This window comes from Aquila chrysaetos, chromosome 16, assembly GCF_900496995.4.
Source record: "Aquila chrysaetos chrysaetos chromosome 16, bAquChr1.4, whole genome shotgun sequence".
In the NCBI taxonomy this organism is placed as follows: Eukaryota; Metazoa; Chordata; class Aves; order Accipitriformes; family Accipitridae; genus Aquila; species Aquila chrysaetos.
The window spans coordinates 16,513,636-16,536,564 of NC_044019.1; the positions used below are offsets into that span (position 1 = coordinate 16,513,636).

The 22,929-nt window shown below is 42.8% G+C and overlaps 1 protein-coding gene across 11 annotated transcripts in view; it reads left to right on the plus strand.

Annotated features, from left to right (window-relative positions):
* The window catches only part of TUB (TUB bipartite transcription factor), a 172,512-nt gene that overhangs the window by 77,310 nt on the left and 72,273 nt on the right, over nucleotides 1–22,929 (plus strand). The window contains exon 1 of one of the 11 annotated variants that reach the window (XM_041129077.1): nucleotides 9,277–9,732. The exons of the other annotated variants lie outside the window; for them this stretch is intronic. Within the exon in view, the coding sequence (XP_040985011.1) occupies nucleotides 9,695–9,732 (38 nt within the window). The 5' untranslated portion in view covers nucleotides 9,277–9,694. Of the gene's footprint in view, nucleotides 1–9,276; nucleotides 9,733–22,929 lie in introns of those variants that run through there. 11 annotated transcript variants of the gene reach the window in all.

Consider the following 22,929-nt stretch of genomic DNA (forward strand, 5'->3'; position numbering starts at 1 on the left):
AAATGTGGTATCAATGCCAGGAAGGTGCAGCAGGATTTGGCTTAGAAGAGGAGCATGGAACTGTCATTGATAAGGAGGTGTGAAGAAATCCCAGGGAGTCAAAGTAGCAATTCTTGAGTTGGATATTAGAGAGAAGAATATCCAGATATATCCACCTATAGTAATTTCAGAGAAAGTAGATGTTGTCTGAAAAGGGTCCGAGAGGCCAAAAAAGAAGATTGGTTTATGCAAAGGAAAAATGAAGAAAAAGAAGATAAATTTCATATAGTCATCGCCCTGTATGAAAAATCTGCACAGGCTCAGAGAATTTTGTATCCATGGAATTTTTATACAATATTTACTAGAGATGTAAACTATTTGATTTATTTTCCTTTGTTTTTAATTCTTATCCCAGAATTACATAAGAAATGTTGCCTTACCTTATCTTCTGCCCTGCAAGAAAAGTCTCTTTGAAGAATTTACTATTTTAAAGTAGAAGTCTTGTTTTAATGCATCCTTCGTGTTTTCTTTTCAGTGCTCTTTGAAGGTGAGTATATGTTTTGCTTAGTAATTAATTGGTGCTTAAATACTTATCATTTTATGTCTAGAAGGGAAATTTTAAAAGCTTATCTTCCTGTCTGGCTGCCAGGAAATATGTTTTGCAAACAATAGTTCCTCCAACTTTTTTTTACAGAAAAATAACAAACAAAACTGCTTTGATTTGTACTTGCTGGTGAAGGGACTCTGCTCAAACCACTGATGAAGTTAATGAGGAAAATGTGCTCATGGTTTGCCAGATGCAGCTGATACAGTCCTCACAGAAGAACTGTTAATAATTCAGCACTGGGTTCTCCCCCTCTGAATGAAAAGTGTTGCGCTGAGGGCTGCAGCACAGCAGGGTCTGGCCTGATGCAGGTGCCCTCCCCTCCGAGGTGGTGGGACCTCACCTGCTTCCAGCCAGACCCTTCAGGTGTTGCCTTTCAGAGGGGCTGGCAAACGTGCAGATATGACCATCTGGAGTGCCTGGGGGGCCTCTGCAAGGGAGTGCAGGAGAGCCCCACCAAGGGTGGGCGTGAAGTGCTGGTGGGAAGGTGTGCTAGAGGTGGGCGCTGGCCTGCACGATGAGCCCACGGAGACCCCCAGGCTGTAGGCAGGGAGTGCCCAGGTGCCCACCTGGGGACCTACCTCCAGTGGAAGCTGGGAGCTGCCTGGCAAGTATCTCTTAAACTCTGACAGCCAAATCACTGACAATCTGGTAAACAGTGAACTAAAACATTTTATAAGAATATGCTAAAACATAACAAAAGGAAAAGACTCTTTAGGCTGGACCAGATTATTGAACACAGTCTCTCACATTTAGCTTATGTTGAACTATTTGGCCACAGCTTCAGTCATCTATTGAGGTAAAGTGAAAAAACAGTGTGGTGGAATCAGTAACATTCATAGCTCTGGCAAACAGAAATTCTCAGCCAGTTGTTTAAGTTAATTTAGTGTATCTGTATATTTGAAACTATTCCCAGTTGCATTAGACTGTAATTCAGGGAAACACTGAGTAAGCGATGCACTCTCATCCTGTCCTCGTACTGGCAAATATGGAGGACTCAGAAAGCGCTTGGTACACAACACCCAGAATAGAATTTGTATGCACTGTAGATGGATGTTTCAGTGAAGATCAACCAATGAATTCCTATCTTATCCAAAGACTTTCTGTATAACTGTAGGCAAACTAAATAATCTAGCTCTTGCCTCAGTTTATCATCTCTAAAGGGAATGTGGCATTTTATTGCGTTACAAAGATGATGTAAAGCTGTCATATTATGAAGTGTCATATATTGGCCAGAAGTGCAGATGATTGCAGTAAGTCAAGCTAGTAAGTTGCATAAATTCTGAAGGAAAATCAGGTGTTTCCATTGCAAGCTCAAATATATTTAACCCATTCTATTGGACAGAGAGCAGAAAACCAATAATTTAAATACTTATTCCTGCTCCTTTTGAGAAGTTTTACTAGCTATACCATTTTAAAGCAAACAAATGAAAATAATAACTTGATACTATTTAATCTTAAATATAATCTGAAGACTTTGAAGACTGTAGAATGTTTTCTAGTTATAAAAATGTTCAGCTATTCTAAAGCTAGTTTCCTATTTTTCTAGCTGCTTTGACTCCGGACAAAACTATTCAAATCTTTTTTCCTTGTACAGTGAACTCAACCTCATTTTAATTTGAATGCAACTCTGTGCTAAAGTGTAATACAATGTTAATTCTTTCAAAACCTGTGGCTCCTTTTTTGTTTTAAATAAACTGACTTCTTTGCGTAATCATGTTTGATGGAAGAAGAAATCTAGAGGGTATAAAATGAGAAGGTCATTACCATGATATTCCAAACAAACACCTATGGCAAAGCATTTCTGGTTCTATTTACAAGTTCTGCTGGGAGCATTTAAATTTTCTGGCTCATTGTCAGGTGAAATTAATGGCTTTTAATGGCTGATAAGTCATGTCTGAGTTTAAAACATCCGTGAGTTGGAAACGTCTCTGAGATTAGACAGGACTTTGGGTTTTTTGTTTAGCTCCCTGATAGCCAAGCATGAATATTTCAAACTATATCCTCAGCTGGGGTAGACAGTTTTAGATCTATAATTTCAATGCATTTTTTTTAAATTTACATTAACTGGAAATAATGCCTATGCATGCTTTTACAGAACAGTTATGAAGGATGTACTTAGCTTCAGATTAATCCTGAGGTTTCGCAGTATTAAGTACAGTTGCCTACTCCCCATGCTGCAAAGGAAAGACTATTTAATATGAAAAAACAGTTTGAGGCTTATCATTTCAGTAGGCTACGACATGCTACCGTTCGTTTGCTAACAGCTTATGAGAATTTCAGCATGGCTCTCGCAGTCTGAGTTGGAAGAGCCTGTTTTTGTCCTGAAAGGACACCTCAGGGTCCTCTGGACTTGCCATGAGTACAAAGGGAGATCCAATATGTTCCTCTCTTGCTGGTTGAGTGCAAAATGATGCATCTTAGCTCAGAGGAACAAAATGAGTAACAGGCACAAATCGAAATACAGGAAGTTCCATTTAGATGTGAGACACCACCTTTTGACTGTGAGGCTACTCAAACAGCAGCACGGGATGCCCAGAGAAGTTGCACAGTCTCCATTCTTGGAGATAATCAAAACTTGCCTGAACACAGCTCTGAGAAACCTGCTGTAGTTGGTGTGGCTCTAGGCAGAGGGGTTGGACAAGATGACATCCAGAGATGCCTTCCATTGCCATCCATCCTGTGATTCTGGGGGGGGAAGAGTCAGAACTGAAAACTACCCTTGATTTTTAGAAGGGGAAAACAAACAAAAAGTGACTTACAGTTTTCAGGGGCAGTAAACTGGCATATGGTTTGCTATGAATTTAGACCTGTCTTATAGGAGAGAGATGTACTTTGGGCGGGGGAGTCTTTTTGAAAATATGTCTTTTTGATTTGGTATTCTAACTGCCTTGAGTGACATGTAAATAGTGTGAATGGTTCAGAAAAGTTCAAAAAGCATCAGTGCAAGAGATGAGAGCAAAATTACTGTGTAAAATTCGGTTTAATAATAACCTTCAAAGGGAAAAGAAACCTTTAAAAGCAAAACCTGTGTGAAACAGTATGCTGAAATGGGAGAGGATTATCCAATTTTGTATTTAAGCACTATCATAGGAAAATTCATCCTTCATGAACAATCATTTTAGGTATCAGGATGTAGGAATAATGTTAGAGGGCAGTAAAAAGGGGAGTCTGAATGCAATATATAGCAGAATCCACCTCTAGCACTCCCACTGGATTTAGATGAGTGCTCAGTGGGACAGCAATTCCAAAGATGACAGGAGCTCTAATTATGATTATACTAGTTTCTTACTCAAGTTTCAGTGACTTTATGTACAGCAGTCATGTAGGTTAGTCTGTCTCTGTGCAAGAGACTTTGTTTTTCACCTTAGTAACAGGTTTTATTATTTACAGTGGAGAATCAAAGCACTGGATATATCCAGTGCAAGATTTTGAGAGATATGCTAAGTGTTGTTACAGGATCTGCTATCAGACTGAACTAAAAACTTATTTAGCAGGTGTTGAAAGCAAGCCACCAGCGGCAAACACCAGGACAGTGGTGTACAAGGTTTGATTTCTAGTGCTGGCAAAGTGAACTTAACTTTCACTCCTCAAAAGTTAACATCTTCTCAGAGTTACTTATTTTATAGGAATATGTAGATGTAGGTGTCAGCTTGATATTAATTGTAAAAAACCTGATATTAGACAGGATCTCAGTGGAGCTAGGCAAGTTCAAACTGAAGTGACTAAAGTGAAAAATCACTCTGGGTGGCGAGGGAACTCTATTCTGTTATTGCAGAATAGATTTTATTTCAGTGTGTTACCAATCGGTATTTATGCTTCACAGCCTCACAAGAAAGAAACAGAAATGTATTTATTGGAATGAGAATAGATGAAATACAGTAAGGAAAAGTGAACTTTCAGGGAGACATGGAGAGGATCAACCATGTAAAGGCTGCAATAAATCTTTCATATACCAATTTGTTTCCTTCCCAGAGTTTCATCTCCAAATTGTTCACCTTTACCACAAAATTTTCTTCTTATAGTTGAAATTGGGCTATCAAAAATAATGCCTTTTTTTCTTACTAGGGAAACAAGATTTAACTGGGGCTTCTTTCTGTTTAAGGCACAAGGACAGTGAACTTGGCATAAGCCTCATCCAAAGCCCACAACAATGAACAGAATTATCTCTATCATGTCTTTGGTATTACTGAAGTGTTTATGGCTAAAATGACCATTCAGGGCTTTAATTTTATTAGCTTTTTTTGGTGAGCATTTTCTTCTTTTTGATTTATGAAAGTTTTAATGCCCTTACTATCATCTCTGGAGTTTATTGAGAATTTGTTTCAACACATTCCAGACCTCACTGCTTGGAAAGAAATCCACTGGACTTGCTGAATTTCAGCTCGTTATACAAAACCTCTGCTTTTGCATCTGGTCCTGGTTAGTTGCACAGTTTGATTTTCAAACAAACAAACAAAATATCCTAGATACGCTCACAACTGATCTGAGCATTATACAGCAAAGTTCATGAACTTTGTTAGGAACTCTAGGTTTGTAATGAATGCAGATAAGTTTTTTTTGGCATGGTTTTACTTCAAATATGATAGCTTGATTTTAGATATATTGGAATGGAAAAATCTAAACACAACTACTTCTGTAGTTATGCCAGCACAAACACATCCCTATTCCTTGTCATTTGGAGCTTAAAATTAGAAATGTCGAGGCCAATAAAGGAAAACCCATAATCCTTACGCGTTCATGCCAAATCTGTCCTGTTTGTGCTATTATAAGATTTAAAATGCCGGATAGAAGTGTTTTCTGCACTATGCTTGAGTTGATCCAGAGACAACAAACTGTCGGCTTTTGCCCTTTTAAAAGACCTAAAAAGTAAAGATCGAATTAGTCTCTCAGATGTCTTATGAATGGATTATGAACTGTGAGTTAGGATGTACATTACACCACAGCGTAAAACCAGGATGGGTCTGCAAATAATAAAATCTATGGTGTTCATTACTATACTTTTCCTTTTTCTAAAATCAATCTTCTTTCAGGTCAGCTAAAAAGGCAAATGAGACAGGAGTTTAATTCAATACATATCCTGAACCTACTATAGCAGCCATGAGGTGTAGGAAACTTTCTAAACCACACAACATGCAGACCTTCCTATCTGTAGCACACAAGCTCTGAACAGTGCCGTGTTCACTAGTGCAGAAGCAACAGTGGCTCTAGAAAGAGAAACAATAAGAATATAGATAAATAAAAACCTTTCTATAAAAAATGCTCTGTGCACTTTTTCAAATCAGTATATACATTTAGTACTTGATTTTTTTTTTCATAGGCTAAATTATAAGAAATTAATTCTCCCATCATGGGAAAATTAGCCTTTTAAAAGTTATTAATCTGTACATTTAGGAAAGAGCTTACATCAGTTTCTTATTTTGCTGCTTGCTTAGGTTCTCCCAACTCCCTTTCAACAGAGTTCTGCTTTGATGTCTTGCTCTCCACCCAGATTGCCAGAAGGCTTTCACTTGCAAATGCAGGTGTTTTCAACTGTTAGATATAGTTGTGTTGTATTATTCATCATCTCAATCAAAAAATGTATTAGTAGGACACTTATTTTACATAGAGGACAAAATAGGAATAATTGGAAAGGTAGCATGCTGTACATAGAGGAAGATGGTACTCAGTGAGACATGTCTGGCAGTGGAAGAGCTATGTTTGCATCTACGCTGCTCCTTTCTATCTGTTTCATATATCCATTGTTGAACCTTTAAAGCACTGTTTTACTAACAGACTACATTGCCCATCAGGCTGGTATCTGAAACCAATTAAGCATGGCTTTTGAGAAGTACAATTCTCTTTACAGATAGCACCTAGAAATCATCACTGTGTGTAAGGGTTATTTGTTATACGCTGGTATTTTTTCCTAGTTTTTGTTGTAGTCGTACTTGGGGAAACGGGCACTTGCAAAAGCCAGGTGTTCCCTGAGCTGCTGAAAATTATTAGAAATGTCAGTGAATGGATCTGCACCTCAAGGTGCAATCTTGAGGCTTGTTACACAGCAAAATGAACACCTTGGTCATCCGCCTGGCAAGGATTTCTCTTTTAACTCTTGTCCTGTCATTCAGAATTTGCCCTGTGTGCCACATAGACAAAGCACAGTGACATCCATAGGAGACTGGTGAGTTGGGACCTTGCTCAGAGTTAGAGATGTGCAGTAACCCTACTCTTAACGCTGCCAGCTGCAGAGGGCTGGTATTCACCTTTCTGCTCAGCTCACCTGCTTCAGAAATGGGGGCAGAGCATTGACCATGAGAAAGAACCAAAGCAGGAGAGTGAGGCAGTATAAAAGCAAGTGACCCATGATGGTAAAGGTAAGAGGGAGAATCAGGATGGGGGAGGATGAGGAAGAGGTTGGGGGCATAAGTAAACCCTCCAAAAGCAGCTAAAATATCAGAGAATTGTTTTTCCCTTCTCCCCATGCAATTTTCCTGATCCTTCTTCTCCTCTGTGTCAGCTCTCCCAAGACTGACATTATGCTCTGTGCACCCCCATCTTTCGGGACACCCTAACAGTCTCCCATTTTGAACATCTAGTAAACCCATATGCTTTGTGTTTGCTAACAGAAACATGGTCTTGGGCTGTTTAAATGACAGTAAAGCACTTCCATATTTCACATCACTCAAAGGTTCAGAGGGATCTTTTTTGATGTATGTGCATTAGCTCATCTATCAGACTTCACATTTTTGACTTTTTGAAAATAGATATTCTAATCGTCAGTCTTGAGAGCTTTTGACTCTGAAGACATGAAACTCTTCTAGTTTTCATCTTTCCTTTCTTCTTTTCTACAGAAGCATCAGTAAATGGGCATGCTTAAAAAGCATGCAGCTGAATACCAGGAGATGGGATCTCTCTCCTGCAGCCACCTCCTCATGCTAATAACACTCACGGGTGGTGGTGGTTGTTTTACAGTTCCAGATTGTGCCCGACTGGAACTGAGGTCTGTCAAGTCCAGTGTGTGATGCTGGTCAAGAAAGCAGCAAATTATCTTATCCACATGGATGTGAGATAATTCTTCCTTAAAGGTAGATCTCATTTGACTTCTGGGAAATGTTTAAATTCTGGTTTCTGGCTTTAAAACAAAATAGCCTTTCAAAAGTTTATGACAGTGATAAATACGGTAACATATCTGTTAAGCGTGTCATCTTCTTTTGACTCTTGCTGGCTTCCTGGCCCCAGCCATGTTTTTTGGTAGTGAACTCTAACATACAGTTATGTTGCATGAAAAAGTATCATCTCCTTCAATCTGTTTTTAATTTGCTAAATTATAATATTGTCTCCTTGTTTCTTATGCTATAAAACCAGGAGAACAAAAGTTCTTTTTCTACTGTTCTGCTCTACCATTTCTAGACACTTACTTTTGAAAACACTGCCTCTGTTTTCTTAGGTGAGCGTTTTTTTTCACTCTCTGCTCAGATGTGCACCTTTCCACAGCCTTAATCATTCATCCTTCCTTCTAACTCCGCAATACCCTGCAATGGGATAACCTGTACCGTACCCCTTCCGCACGAGTTCACACCATCAAGCAGAAGACCACTGCTGCAATTTGGAAATGGCTTAGCAGGTCAGAGCTTCATGTCTTCATCTCTTAGGTGCCCGTCTCCATCTCTTAGGTGCCCGTCTCCATCTTAGCATTTCCAGGGTACAGCGGGTGCCACACTTAACTCTTTGATAGTTTATTCCACAATGCCTGTTCTGTGTGAAAAGGTGACCTCAGCTAACTCCTAACAGTCTTTTCTTTAAATCTCCCCTCCACACACAGTACAACTGTTGCCTACAACAAAACTTCTGAGGTATTAAGGGCTAGACTGCCGTTATTCAAAGCAAATAGATAGGGATTATATTTTTCATTAATCTCTTATCTTTCACTAATTTCTTCTTTCTTCAGATCATGTTTTTTCCATGAAGTCAGGAGCTGTTTCTGTACGCATATAGCCTGACACATACCAAGAGGAGGAGGGATTTACATGGTCCGTAGCGTAAATGGGCTTCACCGCCGCTGCGGCTGCAGAGCTGGAGCGGAGGTGGTCTTGCCAGGATGAGCGCATGGTGCCCTGTGACACACTTGTGTAGCAGAAGCTGGGCTCCTCAGGGAGCCGTGACCGTGCTCTGCTCCCCGGCAGCCTTAGCCTTCTGCACGGCTTCCCCAGGAGAGCTGCTGCGGTGGTGGCCGTGCCAGGGCCAGCAGAAGCGGGCCGCAGCCACCGTGTCCCAGCGGGTCTGCATCACCGCGAGATGCCACTCCGGTGTCGGCGAACAGACAACACGATTTTTCCCTTGAGGGCCGCGTTAAACTTTTGCTAACAGACCCCAGGCCGTGGCTCCTCAGCCATTTTGGGTCGAGCTGCTGAAATCTATAGGTTTTGCCGGTAGGGCTGGACCGAGAAGAGCCTAAGCGCAGGCTGAGCTCTCCTCGCACCTCTCCCCCGCCTCAGTCGGCTGCGAGGGCTGCCCGGCCGTTGCCCGTCCGCGGGGGCGGCGCGCGGCACGCCGAGCCGAGCCGAGCCGAGCCGAGCCGAGCCCTGCCCGGCCCGGCGGCCGCACATGCCCAGTGGCGGGGCGGGCGCCGGCCGTGAGTCAGTGGCGGCGCGGCTGACGGGGCAGGGGCGGGCCCGGCGCGGAGGGCGGCTCGGCTCGGCCCGGCGCGGCCCGCCTCGCCCGGGCGATGCCTCAGCGCGGCGGCGGCGGCAGCAGGGGGGCGGGCGGGTAGCGGCAGCGGGGACGCGGCGCTGCTGCCCTGCCTTTCCCTGCCCGCCGCCGGCCCTTCCTCCGCCCCCTCCCGCGCCCCCCTCCCCCGCTCCGGTGCCCGACTCAGCCGGCCGCTCCGGGCAGGGAGGAAGGGCTGGGAGCCGCCTCCCGCTGCCCCCGGCCGCCCCCCTCCCCATGCAGCCCGGCCCGCCGCTGGAAGCCCTCCCCGGGGGGATGTTTCTGCGGCCGCTGCCGGGATAACCGGCGCGCCGTCCGCCCCCGCCCCGGACGGAGGATGCTGCCCGCGCCGTGGCGGGTTCCGACTCGGGCAGCAGCGGCCGCGTCCCCCTCCTCGGCTCCGGGCAGCGTCGCCGGGGAGAGATGACTTCAAGGCACCAGGCGGACTGGATCCCTTACAGGTAGGGCGGCGGGCAGAGCGGTGCGGGCGCGGCCGGAGGGACCGGGGCCGCCCCGGGGCTGGAGCCGCTGCCCCTCGGCGGGCTCGGCGGCTCGCCGCCGGAGCCCGTGCCTCGGCGGCGGGGTCGTGGCGGCCGGACCCTGCCCGGGGCGCGGCGGGTCCCGCCCAGGGGAGCGGGTCGCGGGCCGACCCCGCGCCCGCCGGCCGGCGAGCGCTCTCGGAGCGGGGCGGGGGGGGGAGCCCGGTCCCGCCTCCCAACTTCGGGCCGGTCCCGCTCGGGGAAGTTCAGGGGCTGGGCTCTGGGGAGAGCTGTCAGGCCCGGCGGAGAGCGGGAGAGCCGCGCTCGCTCCGCAGCGGGAGAGCTTTCCTGCCTGCCTCCGCCACAGAGCCCCCCCCCCCGCTCCCCGGCCGGGCGGCAGCAGGCGGAGCGCTGCGCCGTCGGAGGCGGCCGTCGCCCCTCGGCCGCGGGGACCGCCGGCCCCGCCGGGCGCTGGCGGACGCTCGCTGCCCCTTCCGCTGGGTGCCGCCGAGAGCGGGGCGGCGGGCGGCGGGCCGGGCAGCGCGCGGGCGCGGCCGCCGCTTCCTCGCGGAGCGGAGCGGCCGCGGCCGGCGGTGCCGCCATGGCGAGGAGCGGGATCGCCATGGCAGCGCCCGGCGGCCGGCTGCCATTGGCTCCGCCGTTGCCATAAGCTACGGGAGCCGCCGCGCGGCGGCTGCTGCCCGGGAGCCCCCGCGCGTCAGCGGGCGGCGGCGGGGGGCTCCGCGCCGCGGGAGCCGGTCCCGGCCCGGGGACGTGGGGAGCCCCGCTCGCCCTGCGCAGGGGGCCGCTCTGCCCTCCCGCGCCTTGCGGTGCCCTTCCCGTGCCTGCCCCGAGCGCCCGGTTTTGGAGCGGGAGCGCTTGCCGCTGGAATACGAGGATAGTTTGTTTCTGACCTGTCGGTGCGAGGAGAGAGCGAGCCGAAGAAGGTTTAGCTCCGGGCGGGACGGGCTGTGCCGCGGAGCAATAATCAAGCCATTTCCGAATCTTCTGTTCGGAGTGACGTTAACGTTGCGGGGTTTTTTAGTTTTCATCAGAGTCTCTTCTTCAGACTGAACTAGTGCAGGAAGAAATCACCGGCGTTAAAAAGCACGTTTGTTTCATTTGTTTGGTTGTAAATAAAACAAAGTAGATACCGTAACATAAAATTTTTTTTTTTTTTTTTTTTTAAGAGAATCGTGAAATTAAAAATGTTTACAGAGGGCATTTTAAAACAAAGACAGCTGTTTAAGCAGGTCAGTTGTAGTTTGCCCCATTCTAAATGACAATATTTGTAGCGACCATATGCCACAATGAGTGCGATATAAACACAAATAAATCACTCCTTAATACAGAGAAAAATATAATGAAATGATAGATGCACAAGTGGAAGTCTGCTGGTTTAATCTGTGCGCGTGATAGTTCTAATCAATAGGAGAATCAGAAAGAAAGAAATCTGATTACAATGAACCCGAGAATATCACCACTCTCTCTCCAATAGCTCTTTCAGACCATGTGTTTTGAAAAGACGTGAGGAATTGGCAATAAGGCTTCAAAAATGACTAGCGGATGCATTCTGATGCAATTTGAAGCCTTGTAATGAAGGTAAAAATACCAGAACAGCTGTTCATGGCTCTTCCCAGCAGCAGAGGAACTGTTTCTCCGTTCTCTCAGTGTACACAAGGCTCTGAGGAGACCAATGCCAAAAGTTTGCTGAGGGGTTTTGTAGCAGTGGCCCTGAAGAAGGAAATAAAACGTCTCTTGTGTTTTCTGCTCGGTGCAGTTCAGTGAAGCAAAGGGAGACAAAGCAGTAGATCTTCAGAGGAACACAGATCTGATGGTACTCATGTCTTTTCTAATATAATATTATTGTTGAATGTTAACCATATGTTTATGGCCAGAAACTGCTGAGGACTGCCCCAAACCAAAAGGCAAAAAAACCACGCTTCTGCTCTGAAGTGTCTTTGTTTAGCCTTCTAACGTAGAGTTCTCTCAAGAAGTTGACTTATTTTTCAGTCTTCAGAGCTAATTTCTGAGTTAGAGGCATATCATTGCAAATCTCATTGAACTCGCTTGTTTAAAGCATCCTCCAGGATACCCTAAATGTACTTACCCGGGAAACAATAGTTTCTGAATGCATATGTGACTGAGATTACACGTAAAAACACTGTATTGGTAAATTAGGTCATTTTGTAGGAATGAAATACACAAGGAGAGGCCTGATGGGCACCCCTTAGGATAGTTCATCTTCTCTATAAGAGCAAAACACCCCACGCTTATCTGCTGCGTTGCTTCAGATTCTTGCTTACTGTAGTGAGTTCAATGGTTGCTGACTCAAAGCTTGGAGGCCTGTTTCCCACCTTCTTTATGGCCTGGGTGGCATGTGACAGCCAGCAATGTCACTGCTGCTAGCATGGGGGACAGAGCACAGGCTGTTGGGCGTGCTGCAGTCTGCAAAGACGTGTGTGACATAGCCTGAACCTCGCTGATGTGCATACAGTGTGCTAGAAAATGCTGCAAGCCCTTCTTGGAGCTTGGCAAAGCTGTTTCAACTTTGGCGCGGACTTTAAAATGGTAGCATGACTCCTAAACCTACATTGTTCCTTCTAGCAATCGAACGTATACGCAGCTATATACCTGAATTAATTCAAGCAGAGAAGTGTTTTTATTCTTTAGTGAAATGTCATATTTTTCCTTACAAGTGAAATGAGCCAGAGGGAATCAGTTCTGCGTGTGTCATGCACAACTCATTAAGCAATCCACCTGCATGTCCAAAACTCACAAAACAGATGCTGAGAACATTTTGGGTGAATTAACAAAAAAATAGTAGGCAATTCTTTCAGTGTCAGTGCTACCTTTTTTTATGCTGAGGTGGATAAAAGATTCATGTTATTTGGGAGTTTGCGATTTTGGCATTTGGCCCTTAATGTCTTTTCTTCTCTTGTGTATTCTGCTTCGAAAACACTAATAGTCATAGGATGAGGGGATTTGAGTTCGCTAATGTTATGAAATACAATTGAGAAATTATTTTTTAAAAGTAAATATATTGTATTTATTTTCATGAAACTGTTTCAGAGATAGAAATTCAAGCATATGATTAAGCACTTATATGAAGCTACACACCAGGTACAACAAGCTAGGAATTCTTCTTTAAATTGAACCCATTTTTAACAATGTTTCTGTCCTTTCTTATAAAGAATCAAAATAGTTTAGACTCGAGTAAAAAATCAGTTGCAGTTCATGTAGCTGCCCCCAGCCCCAAAGGTGGTTCCTGATGGCAGTTAGGAGTAAGATGTGGCTTCCAGAGGAATTAGCACAGTAGTGTTTTCCTTTGGTGTCCTTCAGCAGTTTCCAGTAGAAAATACAAAGCAGAACTATCTGGGAAGCATTACAGATTCACAGGAGTTCAGGGGTTTTGTTCAAAAATATGTTTTGGTTTCGTATCTTTTTCCTGAACTCATTTTTAATTTATAGAATTTCTGAAATTAACATTTTCATTTTTATTTTATGTTGGTGTGTCTTGAATAAGCGAACACGTTCCTGGTACTACATAACTATAGTTAAATGAAGCTGTTGCTCGCTAACATAAGAGTATCAATTAACTCAGTCACAGTAAGGTCCCAGTCCCTGTTGTTGTTGTTGTTATTATTATTAGTAGTAGTCGTTCTGATATTTTTCACTTGCTTCTTTAACAATAAATGATGACTTATGACTATGACTTAAAAAGCAGCTTTTACAAAACCAATCTGACCTGTTTAATGAGAAATATATAAACATTATCAGCTGAAAAGCAGAGTCCACATAGGAATAAATTTGCCGCAAGTCCCCAGAGTTCTCTGTAAAGCGTCTGTGTAATTCTACTGAGACTTGGTTTATGCAGATAAACCTGCCGTAGCCCAAGGGGAACCCATGAACTGTGCCACGGGGGGTCTGACATTTTGTGTGGAGGGCGCCGTCTAAAGCAGATTACATAGCATGCATTTGCAGGGGCATAATATATCTTGATATGTACGTGATGATGGTAATAATATACATTATTTCATTTGTGACATTTTTTATTACGCTCAATTTTTTGTAGCTTTTATGAATTTGTTCTGAAGTTTTGGGGCTGTGCTTAGATATTGCAGCTATAAACAGTCACTAGTTATTTATTTGCAAAGTGAAGGATTACAGTTGGATGAAAATTGTGGAGCACAGCTGTGGTGTAAATTCGTGATTCACGGCAATTAGAGCAGATAAGATTTCTGAAAGTGTGATGTGTAAACAAGTCCTGGAACAGGAATGGGCTTGAAGACCAGCGGCGTCCCACGCTCGTTTCTATGCGTTTACTTGAGGTACTGGGAGATCATCTACCCTTAAGCCTCGACATTCTAAAGGCAGCAGTGCAGGCAGAGTGCTCACCCTGCTGCAAGGCGCAGTTTGTGACCGAGTGCATCGCAACGCATGTGAGCTCGTTCTCAGCTGCCTGCTGTGGGGAATGGCATTGATAATTTATGAGAGCACTGCTTTTTCTAAGGAAAAGGGTACAAAGAGCGTGTGTCTCCTCTAAATTAGGCTGTCTTGTCTCAGGTTATTGCAATGTGTAAAATTAGCCTAGTCATGTCCTTTTAAAACGTTTAAGTTAGAGCTCTCCCTTAATGGGGGTCTGTGCTTTTATGTAGGGTGTTACTGCTGTAGTGCATAGAGGCTCCAGCGGAGATCAAAGTTCTGTTTTGCCCAGCATAAGTGTTAGGGAGCTGTAGAAGCACATCGTCAGAGGCAATTGCTACCCTGAAGCTGATAGCCTAAATCAACCAGGCAGAAAAGAGAGGCAAGGAAAATAAAGTATCGCTTCAGTTTTACCAGCGAGGGAAATAGAGACCTGTGGAAGTTGTGGGGAGTTGGCTTCAATGGAAATGGAACAAGGCTCAAGGGAGTTCGGCTGCAGAGCTGGGAGTGAAGCCTAGTCGTCCTGTGCTTTGCAGTGTGCCGAAGGTGGATTGCAGCAAGGGGCTGAAGGGGCTTTGCCACCTCTTGCAGGGTGCGCTTTGGGCCTTGTGGCAGATAAGCAGCTGCACCAGCTGTCCTAAAGTATTGTCACCCCCGACCACCTTTGCAGTATCAACATCCAGATCAAGACTAAAACTCATTTCATAATAGGCCAATGGGTTTCTGGTAGTGACAATCATTTGCAGGTTTCTGGCAGTGACAATCACCTACAAGCCATCTGTGCCACATTTGGGTTACAGCCAGAAAGTGGTTATGAAATGTTACGTCTCCTCTTGCAGTCCCCTGAGTTGGTCAGTTTTGACTCTTATGCCTGAGGTTTTTTGGACTTTCCTTTAAGCGGCATCCATTTAGACATACAAGCAGCAGCTCTTCTGGAAGGTGGTACTTTTTATTAGTAACTAGAAATTGCTGTTCTGGAGAGCTGGACTCTTTTCACATTTCCTCCTCATTCCTCTTCCTCTCACACTAATGACTGACTTTATTTTCCAATACATGCTTTTCTGTTCTTTCTCTTTATGAACAGATTTCTTTTTGCCATTTGTCCCTAAATCTTTCTCTCTTTGCCTCTTTTTTTTTTTGTTTTCTTCTCTTTCCCACTTTGAGATTACTCATGAAAATAGAATTCTGTCTTGCCAGCTATATGGTGCCTGCAGAAGATACCCTTCTCTGTAAATATTTGCTATTCAATTTGTATTTTATTGTTTGTAACTTTTGAATAAATCCATCCCAACTTCTCATTGTATTACTGAAGTAGTTAGTACTGTTTGCAGTTGTTTAAAGCTGAAATTATTTATTTTGCAGTTTGTTGAGAATTAATTTCAGTATTTGCAGCAGATTATTCAAGATTATTGCTTTAAGCAATGTTAAAATCAGTGTTTATTTTATATGTGACTTACTGCTGAAGCGTTTGTTACTATAGTATATGAAGGCCTGTAACTGGGATTAGGAGATGCCCTTCTTGGTGATAGTCTGGGTCATGCAGATGGGGGGTGGTAGGGAACAGAAGACCTGCTCCCTCACAGTCTGCAATCTCTTTTATCACAACGTAGTGGCAGGACGATACCAGCAAGTTCTGACAACTCTCAGCTGAGAATATAACACCTCTCTGGGCTCTGTTATCATTTGTATAATGCTAGTAGTATGTAGTTTACAGCAAGACAGTCTTCAGTCTGAAAATTTTTCCGTTTAGAAGATAGATACAAAAGAAGGGCACATAATCGAAGTGAAAAGATCAGTGTGATTGTTGGCATACTCCTTTTTGCTTTCATTTTTGTTGCAGACATGATCATCAGCTTCTTTTGACTATCCTGTTCTTAAAAAAATGGAAAGTAAGGGGATAGTGAGTTAAATAGATAAGAAATGTGCTCCCAGAGAAGGGTGTATAGAGCATGCAAAGGTAACTATGGGAGAAGGTGGAAAGATTGGAGTAATTATTTTGAAACAGGATGAGCACAGGTGGTAAAAGATGAAACCATTTTTTTTTGCTGATGTCACACCAGCTTGTTTTATCTAATACTTGATGGTAATGTAGCTTTTTTTATTGCTTTATACATGTTCAGTAACTGTGGATGTATTGCGGGTCATCTACTGATTAATTTTAGTTTATGTCTACATTGTGTAGCTTTGTCATGCTTAGGAAGGTCTTTAAATGCTCAGTTTGCTCTGTAATTAAATTATTTACTAGATGTATTTGTATTTTCTTCTTTTACATTAATAAGAAGCTAAAATATATCTTGTTTTCCCTTTCAGTGAGTACAGCAGGAGTAGCTTTCTTGCTTTTGGGTTGCTAATAAGTTGAGAGATTGCATAGTTATCTATTATTTATCCTTAAAGGGAAAAAGTGACCCAATTTAAAACACTTCATTTAGGGAAATGCAGGAGGGCCTTATACAGCAAAGGATAGTAACTGCTTCTGCCGGTACAAGAACTGTGCAGATGTTGGATGCTGATTCTGTGCAGTCGGACTACTATCCTTATACCCGGAGGTAGGGATGCTGTAGAGTCTAAGACTACCCTCTGCCTTACGTGTAGTTGTGTGGTTGCTTGCAGGAAGCAGTCACAAAGAAAGAGGTGCCACAAGAGCCTTTTTATTGACTTAAAAGGGAATTGGATTGGTTCCACAGCCTTCTCTGAGCTCATGTTTTAGCTGAGCAAATAATGGGAAGCGGTCTGTAATACATTAATATGAATGTGTGAGCGCACTTTGTGAGTGACATACTTATCTTGCTTTCTGACAACACAAGTGCCTGAGCCATTCTTTCATGAAGTTGAGTTTTAGTTTGAGTTCTCAGATGTTTACCAAAATTAAGTCTTGAATTGCAGATTTCAGTAGAAACCTCATGGTTCCTGTTGAGATGCATGTTAACACAAGTCTGTGAATATCATAATTTGTAATTAATATAACTCATTTGGCACAGGTAATGAAACCACAGCATGAAGTTTTTAATGGTAATTTTAATTGTAATCACAGTTCTAACTACCTGCAGGTGAGAAATTACAAGATGAAGAAATTCCTTGATTAACTTCAAATGATGACTAAGTTGGAAATTGTATCTGCAAGTGAAGTACAGATATGTCAGTATTTGATCCATGTTTAGGGAAGGGATCAAAACAGGACTGTCTTTCAAATTTGGTATCAGTTTGAAAGGAAAATGAATAAAATTAAAGGCTAGGTATTTCCATTAATGGTACCTGTGCCACAGCAAGAAGCATAAGGAAAATTGGTCTCTCTTTTTGCCAGGGCAGGTTGTTGCTAACCAATACTACTACAGCAGCATTTTCACTTGTCTGCAGTAACAAAAAACAAAAACAAAAAACATTGCATCATGTTGCAATTCTCACTTCTGAAAATTTGAGGAAATTATTGGATGTATTATAGAAATTAAAGAACAGATAACTTGTCTGGACAATGACTTAGACTAACTACTTAAGTCAGGTTGAGGGGCAACTCAAAGAGTAAGATACTTACTGTACCTTGGAATGCATCCCACTATATTTGGCAGATATAAATCCCAAGACTCAAGCCAGGAGTGTGAATTTCCATTAATCAATCTTCTGCGGACCTAGGGATTGCATGAACTCTTACATGCCTATCTAAAACTTTTAAGTTAGTTATACAGGTAAATAATGCATCTGTAGAGCAACATTAAATAACATTAAAGATGTCTCTACACACCAGTGATTCAGAGCTCAATAACCGATTCTTCCAGGTTACTGAATTTTAAATCACTTCACTGGCTGTTGCTGCAGATTTAAGAAGTGAAGTACAAGGATTTAGAGAAAGTTTTTGAGCTTGCCCTAGAATAACACTAGCTTTGGTTTATTGCCTGTCCTTAAGGCAGAGCTCAGGTGCCTCTGCATATTGCGTGTTGTTAAATCTATGCAATGATGGAGACACAGAGAACCCTGTAGCTTTGCTTAGTGTCAGACTGGTTAAATTCTTTCCTTCTGTATTTGATCTCTGTGGTATGTCCATGCTGCATACTGCAGTGCAGTAGAGAGACACTTGGGCGAGCTGCATACGAGCTGACACAGAAAGCTGTACAACAACATCAAAAATGCAGAAGTGATTTACTCCTTTGAGGAGCAATGCAGTTCAGTCTGTGAGGAGCTGGAGAGTACCGTAGTTAAATTGTTTCCAGTATATGTGTTAGCTTGTTTACAGCTAGCTGGGTATCTATCATAGCACAGTTCACAATGTGGATGGAACTTTTAATTTAAAATTCATTATCTGGTCTAAACTAAGAATGTTAATTTTTGGCTGTTAAGAGCACTAGCCACCTATGTGCCACCTGATCTAGGGTCTGGCTTTTCAGAATACTAGGATAATTATTCTTGGATATGCCAGATATATTAATTATGGAATACTGTATTAATACTCAGAGAAACTGGGCCATCATATCAGTGCAAAAAGATCATGACATTGCTTGAAGTTTGAGGCATCCTGGAAGATGCCTTCTAAACGTTAGCTATTTCAAATAATGATATAGCGTAGTATTCTGGCAGTATTGATGCAGCTTGAAAAATTGTTAATTACTTCCTTGGGTCTTGAATATCACTCATAGATTTTTAAAGATCAAGAAAAACCAGCACTGGAGAAATTTAAATGAAATGACAGGTTCTCCTTTCCTTCCTTCTCGCTTTCCTTCCTTCCTTCTCGCTTTCCTTCCTTCCTTCTCGCTTTCCTTCCTTCCTTCTCGCTTTCCTTCCTTCCTTCTCGCTTTCCTTCCTTCCTTCTCGCTTTCCTTCCTTCCTTCTCGCTTTCCTTCCTTCCTTCTCGCTTTCCTTCCTTCCTTCTCGCTTTCCTTCCTGTTTTGATTCTCAGGCACCTTCAGTTACTTTTTTTTAATTTAATGCTATATGCTTGAGGCTTTGCAAGATAGAGGTTGTTCTAGGAAGGAAAAAAAGTTTCCCAATCCTGTGCACCCCGTGTCAGAATGATTTCCAGATTATTCTGTTGGAAAAAATGTGAAATTACGTTTGCATAGCCTGGAAAGTGGGACATGGAAGTTCAAGCATTCAAGTCTATGCCCTGTGTATTTCATTCCTTAGGAAGGTATTTCTAACACCTCAGATGAGTGCCTGGACTTTCAGGTTATTTGTTGGTGTGGGCTGGGCCTGTATCCCCCACCCCCCAAAATTTTCTCCTGAATCTCTGGAGGTCATTGAGTTTACAAGATTTGGATTTGACAAATTGGCATTCTCTTACAAAGACTTCTGGCAAAAGAATCCAGTGAACTCTAGACTCAGAAGGAAAGATTTTAGGGCTTAGAAAATTAATTTTACTTACAATAAATTATAATTTCTGAAAGCCGTCATTTCATTGAAGTGGTACCAAATAATGTAAGCCATAACAAAAATTGAAGGAGATAGTAAGGCAACTAGGAGCTCATTGGAAATGACTATCCAGTTGCTGGACTTTCAGTTTATTGATTGTTGCATTCCATTAAAATATAAAGATTTTGAAACAAGATTTAAGAACATGTGCAGAATAGCTGTATTTTAGCATTAGGCTGGTATAGGCCTTTGAAAGGATGGAATGTAATACTACACAGGGAGCCTTGAAGAGTCTATGGCTGGATTTTCAAGAGTGCTCAGGATCACTCTGATTCCCTGCTCACGTTATTTCCTAATCGTGAGCCTTTTTGAAAATCTGAAGTTTCTGTTGAAAATACTTAATGTGGTGGAGAGGGAAGGGAGGAGAATGACTATTGTGCTGTCTAGTCAAAATGACAAACAGCATATAACACACTGCAGTTTTTGTGTGTTCCTTGGCAAGAACAACTCATTCTCATCTGAAAAAGCTTATTCTGAAGAAAAACTAAGATATATTAGAGGCATAGAAGTTTTCACTGCATTGCATGATGAATTGTAAATATGCCCAATTGACATTGCAAGGAGTCCTCAAAGTAACTCTCTGTGCATTGGGATGAAAATTCAGCCCAAAGGGTTTTAGTTTACAGCCAGCTCTGCAATATTGCATTTACTATGGACTTGGATTAACAATGCCAAACATAACTGCAGACTGTGATAAATAGTAAATAGAAAGATGGTGTTCTGTATGGTTTTGCTTTTCACTTTGCACTTCATGATGTCTATCTTGTTGCTAATTTTTCATCAAAATGGCTATGATATTGTTTCTGTTTTTTATTTTCACTCCATTAGAATAGGTCTATAACTAACAATGATTAAGTCACTATTAATAATTCCCTAAGTTATTTACTTTGTGAAATGAAAGGCATTTGTTTTCTTTTTACATCACAAAATGCCTACCTCTGTATTCTAATGATAATACTTAAGGAAACTTACTCAGCTTGTTTCTGTGGTTCTTGCCCTTTTCGTGCGAGTCCTCTGTATCTGGAAATTTGATCTGTAGTGCTCTGTCCAGTGCGCTGTCAAATGGCTGATGTTGGTTGTGAGCACAGTGTACGTGCTGCTGGGAGAGTGCCCGGACGTAATACGGGTTGAGTTAAATTTGCCAGTAAGTCAATGGCAGTATTTCCTTATGGTCTTCCAGCTCTTCTTAAATTAGATCTTTTAATAATCATAAAGCAGATAAATATTTGAGCAGGATTTCACATTTGTGCTCCCATCAGGGACTGTCATCAAAAGTCTTTCTAAAGTAGATTTCAGATTCAAGCAGAGGTCCTTCTGTCAGCACGTGGGAGCAGGGGAGAGCAGACGCGTTCCCTGGGGAGCAGCATGGTTTGCAAGCAGACATAGCTTCAGCGATGTGGGCGAGCAGTCTCTGATCACTGCCGTGGTCACTGTTGTGAGGCTGGCAGTCCAGAGAAGCACACTGCATGCTCCCAGTTCGCCGCACATAAAGGTAAGAGGGTGTGCACTGGTAGCAGTACAACGCTATCCCAGAATGATAAACAACTTTTGAAGGGTCACATAGAGGAAGCTGTTGCTGCCTTATGCGTTTCTAGCTTGCTTGTGCCAGCCGGCTTTCTTTCCATAATTCTTCAGCTGAACTCCTCCTCATCCTGTTCCAGTTTTGGCTAGGTCCTGAAAGAGAAAGGGTCCTGAAGTGGAGCCCTCTCAATCTGGCAGAATGAAGGTGAATGACATTCAGCGGATGATCCTGCAGGCTGAAATGGCTCACCTTGTAATCCTGTACCCTACAATAAACAAACTCATAGGTTGTGTGTTGAAATATTAGAGCTATGAAAAATGTGCAAATAACAGTGATCACATGCTACATCAATTAGACATTTTGTGCAGTGGGCAATTAGCGTTCCATAAAGAAACCAGAAGATACAGAGTCATATGTATTTATCCGAGAGGAGTAGAAAAACATCTGCTGGTGTATGAGTGTTGATTAGACCCAAAGGGGAATCTTATTTTCACTCTTTTTTTAATGGTCCAACAGCTAATATGATACTTTCTGCCTTACTCAAATGCATTTGGAAATAGCTTCACACAGTGCCAGAAGTGGTTTAATTGCATCTGATACAGTTAAACGGGGTCTCCAGCTTTGTCCGAAACAGCTTCCTCTGTCTGAGAGTATGCGTGCTCACTTACTATTCCTACTGTTGTCTGCTTTTCCTGGCACGCACCCGGTGATTTATGGTGTGGCCGTGGCTCGAGAGCTCAGTGTGACAGGTCCCTCAGTGGTCTGGGTGCACCTTGGCGTGGTGCTGTAGTGCACTGTCCGTCTCGTGTCTCACCCTCACATGCCGTGCTTTGTGTGGAGCTCTGGGAGATGTTGCAAAGGCAGAGGCGTATTACCCCTGTGTTACAGACTGGGACACTGCACATACAGCAGAAGTGTGGCTTTTCCAGGATAAAAAACTCAGTAGTGAGATCAGGGAGGGAGTTATATTTGCTTTATCTTCCACTTCCACCCTTCTTGCCTCTAATACAGGTTATCTTTTTTTGAATTTCTGTTTGTCTGTTTATAAAAAGTCCAAATTAAGATAATAAGAACTATGCATATGTAGACAAGAAAAAAATGAACCCAGTAAACTATCTTCAGTGTGTTGGGGTTGGAAGGGATCTTCTGCATATACCTGTAAGAAGCGGTCCTAGGATCAGTACAGCTTTTGAAGCCAGAATTCCTATAGCTGTCCTTCATAATGTTTCCCTATATGGCTTCTCATTACTCTAATAATACTATTGAGCTGAGCCCGATACCTTCCTCTCCACAGAGAGGCTATTTAAGGTCTTTGCCTCTACCCAGCCACCACCGTCATCGTGAAATCTGTTGGACTTAGATTTAACCCTCTTTAATTTTAGTTGAAATTAATCAACTGAAGAAAAAAAAAAAAAGACATTATGAATGCATAAATCTTTGTTCCTTAAGAAACCAGGCAAAACCCCCTCATTATATGGATACTGAATTGTCAGTGAAGGAATTTGAAGTTCGAGTGCTCTGGTCAAATTTTATTACAGAACCGCTGTGAAAATGAGAATTGTTCGTGAAACTTCCAGAGATACACTTGTTCACTGCTTTCTGTCTTGTACTCTTACACAAAATGCAGCATTAACACACATTTCACGTGAGACAGAGAACTTAAATTCTTCTTGGACAAAGACCTAAAGGTTTTGACTTTAAGTTTACTTGCATGGTGTGATTTACTTCCTGTTCTAGAAATCAGCAACCGGTCTGATAATCACATATTTCTATTCAGATTTTACCCACATCTTAACTGAAAATGTTTCATAGGAGGAACTAGAAGGCTTAGAAAT